This window comes from Trichechus manatus, unplaced genomic scaffold, assembly GCF_000243295.1.
Source record: "Trichechus manatus latirostris isolate Lorelei unplaced genomic scaffold, TriManLat1.0 scaffold00121, whole genome shotgun sequence".
NCBI classification, from domain to species: domain Eukaryota; kingdom Metazoa; phylum Chordata; class Mammalia; order Sirenia; family Trichechidae; genus Trichechus; species Trichechus manatus.
In genome coordinates, this window is record NW_004444057.1 from 7,641,594 (window position 1) to 7,656,939 (window position 15,346).

Here is a 15,346-nt window from a genome sequence, read left to right on the forward strand (position 1 = left end):
AAATCAGATTTAATGGATTGTGCAACCAAGGACACACTCAACACTGACTCCCAGTTTGAATTATTAGGATTTGCCATCAATCACTCACTCAAAATTATCTGATGGTTATAGTCCCAGAGTTGGCTTCTTGAACTGAGGTCATGCTAGCGGAAAAAATTGAGACACTGTTGCTGTTATTAGTTATGTCTCAGAATCTTACCTTCACATTACAGACGTAATCAAAGAAAAAGAACAGTATTTTTTCAATAGAAGAATTTTTACTGAATAACAAAAAGTATACATTTTTACAATAAAATAACTTCTCCAAACTGAGTTTCTCATTTTTCTTACCTCGTTCACACTGTGGGCCAGTGAATCCATACACACAAGCACAGCGGTTGGGTCCAATACAACGTCCACCATTCTGACATCCATTTTCACAGACAGCTGCACATAAACACAGCAAGAAACTCATTATATAGGCAATGTGAGTACAACATAGCTGTGTGGAGATGCTGACAAGTAAGGGTCTTATGTTAAATTACATCTTTAAAACACAAGCTCTTTATCTCTAAAACACAAGTTCAGTTCACACATGCATTTAAGTAAATATATTTAAGTGTATGTTAAGACCAGGGCTTCGAACCGGTTCATTCCGGTTGGAATCCCTGCTGAGAATTTGCATTTCCACCCCAGATATACTGAATCTGAGTCTACGGTTTAACAAGCTCCCCAGGTGATTCTTATGTATAATAAATACTGAGACCACTACTCTGCTAGTGGTTCTCTGAATTGGTCCTTAACCAGCACCATTAGCACTGCCTGGGAACTTGTTAGAAATGCAAATTCTCAGCAGGGCTTCGAACCAGAACAAACCTATTGGAAGCCCTGGTTGAGACAGAAATCTACACAATTCATTCAAATCACATTGTTAAGTATTTGGTAAGTTCTTTTTAAAATCAGAATCACAAGGATCAGCTGACTTTGATGCTCATTTAGTCAGAATATAACTATTCAATCCTCCATTTTGGCTCTACTAACAGTATAATCTATCCATAGAAAAGAAAATGAAAATGATATGAGGAAATGAAGAAAAAAGGAGGCAGAGTCTAGGGTGCAGGGATAGAAGGTGAATAAAAAGGAGGAAAAGACATAATATGGAAAAAATAGAGGATATGGCAATAAAGCGAAGAAGCAAAAGTCAGAGAAGAAAATGAAGCCAGCAAACAGGTAAAACAGGAAAGGGCAACATGAAAAGTTGGGGTGTGGGACATCATCGACTTCAGCAATAAAATATCAAGAAAAACATCTAATATCTACATGCCGGTTACAGACAGAAAAAAACAGAAAACCTTACTCTGTCAATACAGTAAGTACTTTCATATAAAATTAACCTACAGTCCAAATTTTTCAATTAATGATGACGAAACACACGCAGCACACACTCCCTTGCACTGGTTTTTATTTGTGACCCAGGAAACCAGAATTTGGGTTGGGTTGGGTTGTAGCGAGGGTTCAGAGGGAGCCCTTGAGCCAGATCTGAAGCTCAGTGGCTCTCCCTCCAGACCGCACCGCCCTGCAGTGTAACTCAGCTCAGCAGTGCTCACAGCCAAGAAAGTCTCCTTCTATAGGATCACTCTTTAGAGTCCTTGGAAAAATAAGTACTGACAGCAGCTGAACTCAAGAATCATGTATCTCCTCAAACAGAAAATACTCATACTAAGAGCTTGTCTCCCAACCCACCATCCTGAACAGAAACACTCTGTCCTCACAAAGGAGAGGATGATAAAGTATTCTGTCACCTGTGCCCACAAATTACAGCATAGAGACATTAATCAATTTAAATTTAAAAGGGGAAGTTAGTGGGCAAAATATATTCAAGTAAGGTACTTATCAAAAATGAGAAGCTCAATAAATACACTGATATGCAGTAAGTATGCAGATGCAATGCTGCTATTTCCTTACCAGACTACCAGAACCCTGGTAGTGCAGTGGTTAAAAGCTTGGCTGCTAGCCATAAAGGTCGGCAGTTCAAATCCACTAGCCACTCCCTGGGAACCCACTGAGGCAGTTCTACTCTGTCCTATAGGGTTGCTAGGAGTTGGAATCGACTCGATGTCAATGGGTTTTTTTAAAATTTTGTTTGACCTAGCATCACCCAAAATGAATGGAGTCATTTTTGTTCTTCCGATAGTAGCAAGAACAAAACGCATTCGGGAACAAAAAGTATCTTTCATCTAAAGCATTACCATGCCAATGGCCTTTGTCTGCAATGACACTTTGATCAGAGGCAGGCGGATTGTGTGCGCCTTTGCACAAGTACAGTTCCCTAAGAACGACATCTTTCTGTTCCTTCACCTGTCCCAAGCTGAGTCTTGGACACAGCAGTGTGGGTCACATGGTCTACGGAGCACTTCCAACTCATTACTGCTTGAAATATGGGGTGGGCAGTAAATCAGACAAATAACTATGAAGGATAAAACAAAGGGAATAAAGGTCACAAGGAACATGAGAAAGATGGGGGTGGACAGGAATGTGGAAGAAAACAAAAACCTGCCACTGAACTCTTAGTGTGTCATTCTGCAGAAACAGTCACCAGGATTTGAAAAGTTCAACCGTTAAAAAAGATAAACTACAGGAAGGTTAACATTAATTTAATGTAACTAATTAAAATGTGAGGAATATTCTTTAGTGCTATCAAGCTGTATGAAATTTAAATGAAAGTCATTTCCTCAGATGCGTCCTCTTATTATAACTACAGTAGTCTTTAAGACATGAGCGGGGTGAAAACTTTAGGTCACTGACCGTGAGATTCAAGATCTATCCTTGAGTAAGCAGAGGAAAGGCCTCTCGCAGGGCTTTCCAAAATAAAGTTTCCGAATCCCAGATAGAACAGGGCTGGATAAACCTTGGGCTTCTCCTGGAAAGAGCTCAACCATTTCAGGTTAAGCCTCATCTTTCAAGAAGCAGGTGATCATTTTAACTTACTGCACTTCTAGCTCAACTCCTTACCATCACTTAAAGACAACCATCCACCATCATTAACTAAGTAAATCTGCACTGTTGTTCACCTGCAGCAAACAACATGGTGTTTTCAAGTGAGAAGCGGCTTGAGCAAAAGTACCACCTGCAACGACTTGATGTGCACTCACATTTGAATCCACTTTGTGTTCTTTGTCCAAAGCATGTTCACAGGCATGAAGCAACTTTCACCATCAACAGACACACAGGCCCCTCAAACATGTTTCACTAACTGTCCTTTCCTCATGCTGTCCTGGGGCTACGCAAAGTGAATTTCATGAATACATTTTATTTTTTGACACACCATTCTGAATATTCAAATTTGGTGAAAAATCTGCCCAGCCATTTTCATGTGATGTGGTAATAAGAGAGCAAATGTAATGATATTTATATTAAAGATGTAATTAAACAAAGATATTTAATTAAAATCACTTGTCATTTACTTTAAAGTTGTCACTTCCCTTCTCAATTAAATGAATCTCAACATTACATGTTTATTCCCTCCTGAGGATTCCAAACACACATTACATGCGCACTTCAATTAAATCATTTACCACACTGTACACAGACGAGCAGTTTTCAAAGTGTGCTCGGGGACCCTCAAGGTCAAAGCCGTTTTCATAATAAGACTAAGATACTATTTGCCTTTCTCACTCTCATCCTCCCAAAAGTGTGTACTGAAGTTTCCCAGAGGCTGTAAGACAAATCCATAATTATCTAAAAGAGCTATTAAAATACTCCTCCCCTTCCAAATATGTATGTGCGAGACGGAATTTTCTTCATACATTTTAACCAAAACAATATATCACAAGAGACTGAATGCAGAAGCAGCAGCTATGAGAATCCAGGTGTCTCCTATTAAGCCAGAGAGTAAAGAGATTTTCAAAATGTAAAGCAATGCCTCGCTTCTCAGTAATTTTTTTTTTTTTTTGGTTTGGAAAACATAGTTATTGTTCATAAAAAATATTTAGGTTAACAAGTAACATGAGTTTACTATTACTTTTTAAATGCATTAATAATATTACTAAAATTTGTTTTAATTTCTGATACTATAAATACAGATAGATATCACCTATATAAATAAAAGATCTCTGGGACCCTCAATTTTAAAAAATATAAAGGGTCCTGTGAGCAAAAAGATTGAGACCCACTGATACAGACATTTGCTTATATTCTTCTCATGTGAAAGTATGACCCCTGGTCCAGGTCAGGGACCAGAATTTGTGTGGTTTTGTATCCCGTCACCTACTGTAGTTCTTGATGCACCGCAGGTACTAGAAAAAATCCTGTCAAAATTTCACAACATTTTTTCCCATTATTTTGGGAGGCAGAATCATGCAGTGAACCGATAATGGGCTGTGAGGTCCCCATCACCTCCTAGCCACATCATCTTTCTGATTCTGTTTCGCTGACTGTAAAACAGACCTAATAGCTTCCACCCCACAGGAGTTTGAAGATTAAATAAAACGTACAAAGCAAAGTGCACACTGGTTGCACGTTACGAGGTGCTGTATAAACTTTAATTCCCTTCCTCTCTTTTAGTACAGAATATTTGTATGGAAAACAAGACTTGCTTTATAAAATGCAAAGTTTACAATAAAGAGAAAAAGCAAAAGAAGAGAAGCAGGAAACATTAAAAAAGGACCAAAAAATAAGAGGTAAATTTCCTTCTTTTGAATGAGTTATGATGAAAGTTATTCTATAAAATAATATTTTTGTAATAAAACATAATGGAGGCAGAAATTTATATTGCAACTGGAGCTGTGAAGAAACTCAAGTATGTCTAAATTTCCATCAGGGAAAGAATGCTGACCACCCAGGAAGAAAAAATGCTCACACCTGGTATTAGGAATTAAGGCAAAGGCAGGGGAGAAAAAGCCATACCATAGATAGAAAAGTGAGCTGGTTTCTTAGCTGCCTACCTCAGTCAGGGAATGTGTACCCTGTTTTATGCTGATTGGTTTGTGAAACTGAACGATGATCATGTACTGTAGAAGCCTGGAGTTTAAAGAACAACTTTATTCAACATACATTTACAGAGCACCTATTTTGTGCCAGATTATAAGACAGGTGCACATTTTTATTAGGTGACTCCTGTACCACTTAGCACAGAGGCAGCCACCTGAGCATCAGTCCAATTTGAAATTATGGTTGTTACTTCTACAAAAAATGTATCAGATAAATTAGCATTCTAAACTAGGTTAAAATGTTAAAAAGAGGAAACAAACAAAACCCTATGGCCCTGGCATAGGACTAAATAAATCTTTACTACAGGTACTATCTTCTTCATCTGTCTTCCAGGATACCACACTCTCCCAGTTTTCCTCCTGTTCTGTTATCCACTATTTCTCACTCCTCTTTGCTGGTTCTGCTTTCTCTTCCCCACCTCCAGCTGTTGGGGTGGATCAAGGTTCTGGCTTCATCTCTCTTCCCTTCACTATCTACACCAATTTCCTAGTGATCTTCACCTAGGCTTCTGTTTAAAATGTTATCTATATAAAAACACAGCCTATATGCTCTCAAGTTCATCTATCTCTGACATCTCTCCTAAGATCCGAGTTCATACACCTTTGTACTTGGAGAGCTAATAAACCAAAACCCAATCAGCTGCAGTTGAGTTGATTCTGACTCATGGCAACCCCATGTGTTTCAGAGTAGAACTGTGCTCCACAGGATTTTCAATGGCTGTGATCTGTTGGATGTAGATCATTGTGCCTGTCTTCTAAGGCATTTCTAGGTGGATTCGAACCACCAACCTTACAGTTAGTAGTCAAGCACTTAACCATTTGTGCCACTCAGGGCCTTCTGGAGATCTAATGGAGATCGCAGACTAACAAATCCAAAACAGAACCCTCAATAGCCCATGTCTTCAGCCCACCCCCACATCCTACCCAACACATTCCTCCCCACTAAGTGTCCCATATCAAGAAATGGCACCACCATTCAATCAGGTACTCCACCAAATCTCTCTGCTGTTGTTTGGTGCTGCTGAATCAGTCCCAACTCACAGCGACCCTACATACAACAGAACAAAACACTGCCCAGTACTGTGCCATGCTCACAACCGTTGCTATGTTTGAGCCCACTGTTGCAGCCACCGTGTTAATCCATCTCGTTAAGGGTCTTCCTCTTTTTCACTGACCCTCTACTTTACCAAGCATTATGCCCTTCTCCAGGGACTGGTCTCTTCTGATAACATGCCCAAAGTACGTGAGAAGTCTCTAAGAAGCATTCTGGCTGTACTTCTTCCAAACGAATTTGTTCAGTCTTCTGGCAGTCCATGGTATATTTAATATTCTTTGCCAACACCATAATTCGAAGGCATCAACTCTTCTTCAGTCTTCTTTATTCACTGCCCAGCTTTCACATGCATATGAGGTGATGGAAAATACCATAGTTTGGGTCAGGCGCGCCTTAGTCCTCAAACTGACATCTTTGTTTTTAATACTTTAAAGATGTCTTTTGCAGCAGATTTGACCAGTGCAATACGTCATTTGATTTCTTGACCGCTGCTCCCATGGTTTTTGATTGTGGACCCAATTAAAATGAAATCTTTGACAACTTCAATCTTTTCTCCATTTAGCATGATGTTGTGCTTTTTGGTCCAGTTGTGAGGATTTCTGTTTTCTTTATACTGAGGTGTAATCCATACTGAAGGCCGTAGTCTTTGATCAGTGAGTACTTCAAATCCTCTTTACTTTCAGCAAGCAAGGTCGTGTCATCTGCATATAGCAGGTTGTTAATGAGTCTTCCTCCAATCCTGACGCCACCTGCTTCTTCATATAGTCCAGCTTCTTGGATTATTTGCCGAGTACAAACTGAACAAGTTTGATGAAAAGATATAACCCTGGCACACACCTTTCCTGATTTTAAACCATACAGCATCCTCTTGTTCTGTTCAAACAACTGCCTCTTAGTCTATGTACAGGTTCCACACGAGCACAATAAAGTGTTCTGGAATTCCCATTCTTCCCAATGATATCCATAATTCGTTATGATCCACGTAGCCAAATGCCTTTGCATAGCCAATGAAACACAGGTAAACATCTTTCTGGCATTCTCTGCTTTCAGCAAAGATCTTTCTGACATCACCAATGATATCCCTCATTCCACATCCTCTTCTGGATGTCACTTTGATCTATGCTTTCCCTATTTCCCTCAGCCACCACCCCCATCTACCAGCACACACTGTCTCCCATACTTCTACTTCCAAAATCACTTATCACATTCTCAACTACTACAGAGGCAGCATCAATCACCAGCACCACGGCAGTAGCCTCCTGACTAGCTTGTTTGTTCTCTCTCTTGTCATTTCTACAATCCAGCTCCACACAGCAGCCAGAGTGATTAAAAAAAAAAAAAAAAAAAAAAAACCTACTCCGATCACATCAGTCCACTGCTCAAACTCCTGCAATGGCCAGTGCCTTCCCATGATATTTAAGGTATAATCCAAATTTCTTTCTTTGACCCATAAGGCCCTATACCTCCCTCTCTGAACTCACCTCCTACCATTATTCCCTTTGCTCACTTTACTCTAGCCACACTGTCTTCTTGTTTCCAAAATAGAGTCTGTTCCTGCCACAGGTCCTTCGAATTTATTTTCTCTCTGCCTAGAACACTCTTTCCATGGACCTAAAAGCACAGCTCATTTTCTCACTTAACTCAGGTCTGTGTTCAGACATCATCTTCCAGAGATGCCTTCCCTGACCCCTGGTGTGAAACAGCAGAGGACTTCTGATCCTGACCCAGACACTCTCCCCCTTACCCTGCTTTATTCTTCTCCTAGAACATCTCATTTACCTAAATTTATAGTATGTATTTACTTTTTCAGAAACCCTGGTGGCGCAGTGGTTGGCTGCTAACCAAAAGGTTGGCAGTTCAAATCCACCAGGTGCTTCTTAGAAACCCTATGGGGCAGTTCTACTCTGTCCTATAGGGTTGCTATGAGTCGGAACTGACTCGATGGCAACAGGTTTGGTTTTTTTGAGTTTATTTACTTTTTCACTTGTTGCCTTCCCCACCAGAATATAAGCTTTGTGAGGATGGAGCACAGCCCACTGCTCCTAGTATCTTGCACAGTACAGGACACACAGTAGTTGCTCAGTAAACATTGCGGAATGAAAGGAAAGCGTGCTTTCTCCATTTCTGGGAAAGCAGCTTAAATGTTTTCATAATCCTCATTTTAGCAAATATATTTCCAGGACTCTACTGGATTCACAAACTGAAATTGCTGTATCTGCTTCTTTATTCTCAGTACTGCAACACTCTGTCAACAAGAGAACTTACAAAATGGTCTTTCTTAAACCATTTACTGAGCTGATATCTACGAGTTTAAATTGTTATCATACCTTCACCGTCTTATTTGCTGAGTAATGAATTGTCTTAGTTTCATATTTTGCTTCTACCATATGCTCATATTACTCTTGAAATAAATGTTAGACAAGGATTCTTTTCTCCTACAAAATAGCTAGAGAACAAATGTTCAGGTATATGACTTTCTGACCCAGTGCCTTTCTCTTTCCCCTGACTGGAAAATGTCGTAGCATAAATGGTTTTACACAGGGGCAACAGAACATAAGGTAGCACAACGGTTAAGCACTCAGCTGCTAACCAAAAGTTTGGCAGTTCAAACCCACTCAGCGGCTCTGTGGGAAAAAGACCTAACTAGCTACTCGCATAGAGATTACAGCCTAGAAAACCTGATGGGGCAGTTCTACTGTGTCACATGGGGTGACTATGAGTTGAAATTGACTCGACAGCACCTAACAACAATAGAATATTAAAAAAAAAGCACCTCTCCCAGAAAGGGAAAGTCTTTTCTATCTCTGAGCTGCTCATTTCTGTGTGAAGAGCAAGGAAGGAACACACCTATCAGAGCTGATCCTGCATACCTTCAGAAAAATACACGCATATACACATACCCCCAAGACAGATATAGGAGCTGAATCCAGGCTGAAAATGTCTAGTTTCAGGACAGATTTTGAGCAAATACTCTGAGACAGATAAGTTGAGGCAAGGCTGCTCTTTCCACCCGTCGTTCTACACTAATTATAGTTTCTCCCTACAAAGCTAAAGGTTGAGTTTTAAGAAGGATAATTACAATTGTGTCTCTTCTCTGGTTATGAACAGGGTAAAATATGAATATAAGTGGATCTCCTAATACTCCTGTAAGGTATAAAAAACAAGGGCATAATTCTGTCTCCTCATAAATACTGTGTTCATAATAGGTTTTGCTTTTGTTCTGGTTAGAAAATGGTGCCGCTGTATAAAATTTGGAAAATACCTAATGCACAAAGAACATACAGGGAAAAAAAAAAAACTTGGCTGTAATTTTCTATTCCACTACTGTCCAGCTCTTTCCTGCTCTTGCCTGGCTAACCCTAGCCTAGAAAAGTTATTATACTTAGCATCTCTATTCTTGGTAGAAAACTGGTCCCAATGAACTGTACTGTCTTAAGTACCTTAACGCTCCCCAAAGTGTTCAGTAAAGCTCTTCCTAGTCAATCTCAGATTATCTTAACAGCTTTTGCCATATCTAAGCACCATCCACCTATACAGGGGTCTGCAAACGACAACTCACAGGGCAAATCTTGCCCACCACTTGTTTTTGTACTGCCTATACGCTAAGGGGGCATCTCACATTTTTAAGAGGTTGAAAAATCAAAAGATTAATAATATTTCATGAAATCTAAAAAGTATATGAAATTCAAATTTCAGTGTTCATAAATAATGTTTCGCTGGAATACACCTACACTCACTCATTTACATATTGTTTACGGCCGTTTTGAGCTACAATGGTAGAGACCGCAAAGTCTAAGACATTTACTATTTGGCCTTTACAGAGAAAGTGGGCTGACCCCTGACTTTCACAGAATATATTTTTTTAATTAACTTGCCTATTTTACTTAAATTGTTTTAGAAGAACACTTTATAATACTAATATAAACGGAAAGCAATAATTACCCTAACTAGAATCAATTTTTTTAAGTAACTCCAACAATAATAAAATAATATTAATTAAAAACAAGCTAGATACTCTTGTATGCCTGAGACTTGTTCTCTCTGTTAAAACGGGAGATCGGCAATTCTCACTGAGTTCTTGAAGATTAGCAGTAAACCTAGACTGAAAAGGGACTGTCTTATGTGATCCAGCTTTAAGGTCACGTCCTTCCACTCATCCACACTTAGAAGCGTGCGACTTCCCATCAAAAGTCCCATAATGTGGGAAACACTAATCTACGGTATTCCTCAGTGACGTGTCACAATCCAGGGGCTTCAGTCTTTGTAGCCTTGCTAAAACAGTATTTCCTGATCAGTGCAGGATATTCTCCAGTGAAGGTAAGAGTTTTGCTGGATTAAAGCTCCTTCTTTCACAATGGCATATGATTTTTAAAAATAATTTCATATCCCAGTATTATGGTATTGAATATATTTGAGCAAAGGACAATTTATAAGATTGGCTTTCCTCAGGTTGATTTTGAGATATCTTAAAAAATTATATGTACAAAATACACACAGAGAGAGAGAGAGAAAGAGAGAGAGATCAAAACAGACATCACTATTTTTTTCAGAAAGCAACACACGCTTTATGGAGCTAGACAGAAGTAAATATTTACCCATGATTTGTGTGAAATTTCATAAAGCACTAATAGTGTTCAATAACGTCAATAATCTAAAGCACAAAAAATCTAAAAGAGAAAAAAATTCTTAAAGGATAAAAATTACAAACTCGATTGCATACTACATAAAATTACTTTTTTAAAAGAATCATAAATTTTACATGACCTTAGATTATAACTAGTATGAAATACCCACTAGAGTAACTAATTTATAATAGAGTCCAATGTTTCCTTACGTTGTCCACAGTAAGTTCCAATATAACCCTTCTGACACTGGCAATGGTCTTCTGCACAGGTGCCACCGTTCATACATCTAACGCTGCACTGCTGAACTGCAAAGAACAAAATATATAAAAATATCAATCGCTAAAATTACAGAATGGGTGATGTGTACAAAACTAAACATCCAATGCAAAAGTAAATGTTATGACCCAACGATATCTTTATTTGCCATACATGCATACATGAACATATCTCGATTATGCTATTCAGTATATGTTTAAAATATATGACACTTCCAGTATTTAAGGAAATAAATTTAAGGTGACTAGTAGCAGAATTCCTAGTACGCAGGAACGCACATTCTTCATTCAGAATACAGGTACGAGTGCCAACGACGTGCTCAGTGCTGTGCTGCCACGATGGTCTTGGTTTCCACCCTCCCGGAAAGCTTACATTCCATTAAGGAGACAGACAAAACACAAGTACACAAATACCACAAAGCAATTATAAATTATAATAAGTTCTTGGAAGAAAACTGTGTTATGAAGGAAATAGCTTAGAACCAAGGAGGAATTTAGATACCAAAGCGAGACAAGATCACTGTAATACAACTCTTAAACTGAGGCCGACGCATGAGAATAAGCCAGGCATGAGATATGCCAGAGAAGAGCTTCACAGGGAGAGAAAAGAACAAATTAAAAGAACTTAGAAGGGTAAAGGTTTGAAAAATTAAACTCCGTTTGAAAAATTAAAAGATCCATGTGGATAAAATGAGGTAGACTGAGAAGATCTTGGAGAGGTAGGCAGAGTCCAGATAATGCAGGGCCTTGTCCACGGAAGGGTTTGCATTATGTCCCAAATGCAACAGGGAGTCATTGAAATGATTTAAATAAGAAATTGAGGTGATGTGATTTATAATTAAAAGATCAGCTGCTGTACAGGGAACGGAATTGAAGAGGGCAAGAGTAGAGGCTGGTGAACCCATTAGAAAGCTACTGCAATAGTCCAGGCAAGAGGCAAGGGTAGCTTGACTCACATGGTATCAGTGGAGATGGAAAGGAGATGATAGATTTGCCTGTAGAACCAACAAATACTGTTAAAATATTTGATACGGGAAAAACAGAAGTAGTTGCTTAAGCAACTGTGTAAATGGCAGTGCCACTGCTGGGACAGGAGAAACTGCTGAAGAGCAGACAGTGGTCAGCAATGAATTCAGTTTCATTTTGGACATGCTACTAAGTTTCAGATGTTTACTAAACATTCAAGAGGAGACGTCAAGTAGGAAATGGAATATACAAGAGCGAATGGAGGGATCTACTCTGGTGATAATTATGAGTTATCAACATACTGGCAGTAGTTGAAGGCATATATAGAAATTGTTCACCCAGGGTGGACAGTACTCTTGGGAATATCAGACTTCGAACAGAAGACTGATAAAGAGGATACAGAAATAAGAGTAGAAAATAATAACCAAGAAAAGGATGACTGTGGGCGAGTGGTATTATGGAGGCTAAGGGAAAAGAAAGGGCGTTTCAAGAAGATAGTGGTTAATGGTGCTAAGTGCTTTAGAGAAGTCAAGCGGGAGGAGGATTGGAAGCATTAGAAAAGTTCCTGATGGAAAGGGAGCAGGTACTACTCAAGGCCAAGTTAATATATGGATTCCCTACTAAGCTGAATACCATAAACTAAGGGTGGGCCAGTGAATGCTCACCTGCCCAGGAGGAGGAATTTAAAAAGCTGAATTGTAAAATTTCTCCAGGATTGGGTTTTTGCTGATGGCATCTATTATTAGAAAACTAAGCAGGACAGAAAGTTGAGGATAGGGGCAAGGGTATCATTCAGGCAATCGGGCAAGTGAGGTTCAGGTGAGTGGGGGAAGAAACACGCTCATCGAAGTGGTCAAGTCTTGAAGAGTCGGAATATAGGTTTTAAAAAGCTGGAAGAAATGGCAGATTATATTCAAAGAACATGAAACTAGAGTTTTCATCAGAAGTTTCATCAGAAGACAAGATCTGGTGTTGCTGAAGTGAAATAAAGTCAGTAGATTTGCTGAGATCAAGAAACAATGAAGTAGATGGGTTGTCTCTAGGATTGAGAACATTTATTGTATGAATTCTGAATCTTCTACCCCTGAATCCGACCGACTCTATATAACTTTTTGTAGGGAAAACTTGTAGAGAGAAATGTTTAAAAAATATAACAATTTCACACTAGTTTGATGCATATTTTAAGCAATTAAATTATTATGCAATTAAATAAATAATATCTCCTTCTGCCTTGTTATAGTGTTATCTTAAACACTGGCCTAAAAGATTAATCTTGGACCTTAAAGGCTTGACAATTTCTAATTGGGCCATGAATAGTGCATTCTTAGTCCATGGTTATGGCTATTTTACAGTGCTGTTGGGAGTTAATATGTGTAAAATACAATAAGTTAATATGTGTAAAGTATCTAGTAAATAGTCCTCAATAAAAACTTGCTGCCTTCCCTATCTTGTTCTTTTTTCCCCTTAGTTAACCAAAAAAAAGAATTTGGCCACAGTAGTTAAGCAAAGCCAATATAGACTAGGGGTTGAGAAAACAGGCTTGGGGGTAAAAATACCTAGATTCAATCTGTATTAGTTCGGGTAAGTTACTTAATCTATGTGTGCCTCAATTTCTCCTCTGTAAAATGGGTAATAATAGTATCTTATAATGCCAATGTGAAGATTAAACAAAGCAATACAGTTAAACACTTAAAACAGTAGCTGGCATATAGTTAACAAGTAATAAATTACAACTTTATTCACAAAGAATTACTTCTACTGAATCCATGCTCTCCTGCTGTATACACACATAATTCCTGGGCCAGTATTAAAGCAGTTTTCTTACTGAAAACCAAGATGCCTTCAAGGTAACAAATAAACCACAAATATTTTTAGGCCAAAGATTAATATAGACCTAGCTTATGAAGAAGGAGCCCTGGTGGTGCAACAGTTAAGCGCTCAACTGCCAACCGAAAGGTCGATGGTTCGAACCTACCAGTGGCTCTGCGGGAGAAAAGACCTGGTGACCTGCTCCTGTAAAGATTTACAGCCTAGTAAACCCTATGGGGCAGTTCTACTCTGTCCTATGGGACCACTAGGAGTCAGAATCGACTTGATGGCACACACACAATAGTTTATGATCCCGGATTTCCTCATTTAAACATTTAACATTTGGTGCAGTGGTTAAGAGCTTGGCTGCTAACCAAAAGGTCGGCAGGTCAAATGCACTAGCTGCTCCTTGAAAACCCTATGGGGGCAGTTCTACTCTGTCCTATAGGGTCACTATGACTCGGAATTGACTTGGAGGCAACAAGTTATCAGGTCACTATAGTTGGAATCGACGGCAACAGGTTTGGTTTTTTGGCTTTTAAGGAGCTTAAGAAAAACACAGTCAACGAAATCACATATAACAAACATACTTGATTTTGATCCACAGGTAGGTGATATCTGGCCACTGGAACAAGTGCACATGTTAGGACGGGAACAAAATCCATCTCCACAACTATTTCTACAAATTGCTGTAAAAAGCACAATAGGAAATAGAATTAATAATTATGTACCAAACCACAGTTTATAGAACAAGGAATCTCTAGCTAAAAACAATGAACCTGAAAAATTAGGATGTAAAATATGTGACATTAAATGTCTAATTTCAGATATGCAATGAAATTACCCATTTGAGACATGGGAGTAATACTCACAAATATCCATATGATAATATACAAACAAATGAAACTATTTCAAGTTTCACAATCTTAATTCTTTAACTTTCTTAGTAGTATGGGTTGTCTTTTCCATTCAAGGAAGAGAGCTTATATGCAGAATTCCCCCGAGACACTCTTGATTTTAGGGAATTGGGAGGGTTGGGGAAGCCCAGAGGTCCTGTACACTCTTAGAAAACATAGCCCACCATATAAAGACATTCACAGGAGGGACAGAACATGAAATCGGCTGAGCCCGAGACTCCAAGCTCTTACGACTTGGCCAAGCCTCAGGGGTTCCATGCACATTCCTTCCCAGCTGGTAGCTGACCTGCCCCATCATCAATCTTTGTTCCCCCTAATAATTCCCTGTCTCCTTTCTCCAGTTTTTCTTCTCCCGTATTATCTCTACAACCTATCCTATTCCTGCTGTTCAGAAAAGCTACTATGACATTTTGATGGAGGGGGACTCAAGGCCTCCTGCAGCTGTGACCTACAATGAACACAAAGGTATGAGGGTCATCACAGCAAAGAATGTTAGGCACACTGACACAGCACATACCACAGATCTCAAAACCTTTACTCGCTCGCGTGCCTGCAAATGGGAAGTCATGCCCATAGTTAGAGTCAGTTCATTTAGGAGCTAAGAGATTTATTACCACACCTACAACTGAATTCTCTCATTATGCACAAAGGCTGTGTACTTTAATGCTCCATGATTGGATGCCTACAACTGAATTCTCTCTTTATGCACAAAGGCTGTGTACTTTAATGCTCC

General features: G+C 39.1%; 1 protein-coding gene across 1 annotated transcript in view; it reads right to left on the bottom strand.

Moving 5' to 3' along the window:
• The window catches only part of FBN2 (fibrillin 2), a 282,788-nt gene that overhangs the window by 262,288 nt on the left and 5,154 nt on the right, over positions 1–15,346 (bottom strand). The window contains exons 3-4 of the mRNA XM_023738698.1: positions 10,856–10,951; positions 331–426 (exon numbers count right to left, since the gene is read on the bottom strand). Of these exons, the coding sequence (XP_023594466.1) occupies positions 331–426; positions 10,856–10,951 (192 nt within the window). The remainder of the gene's footprint in view (positions 1–330; positions 427–10,855; positions 10,952–15,346) is intronic.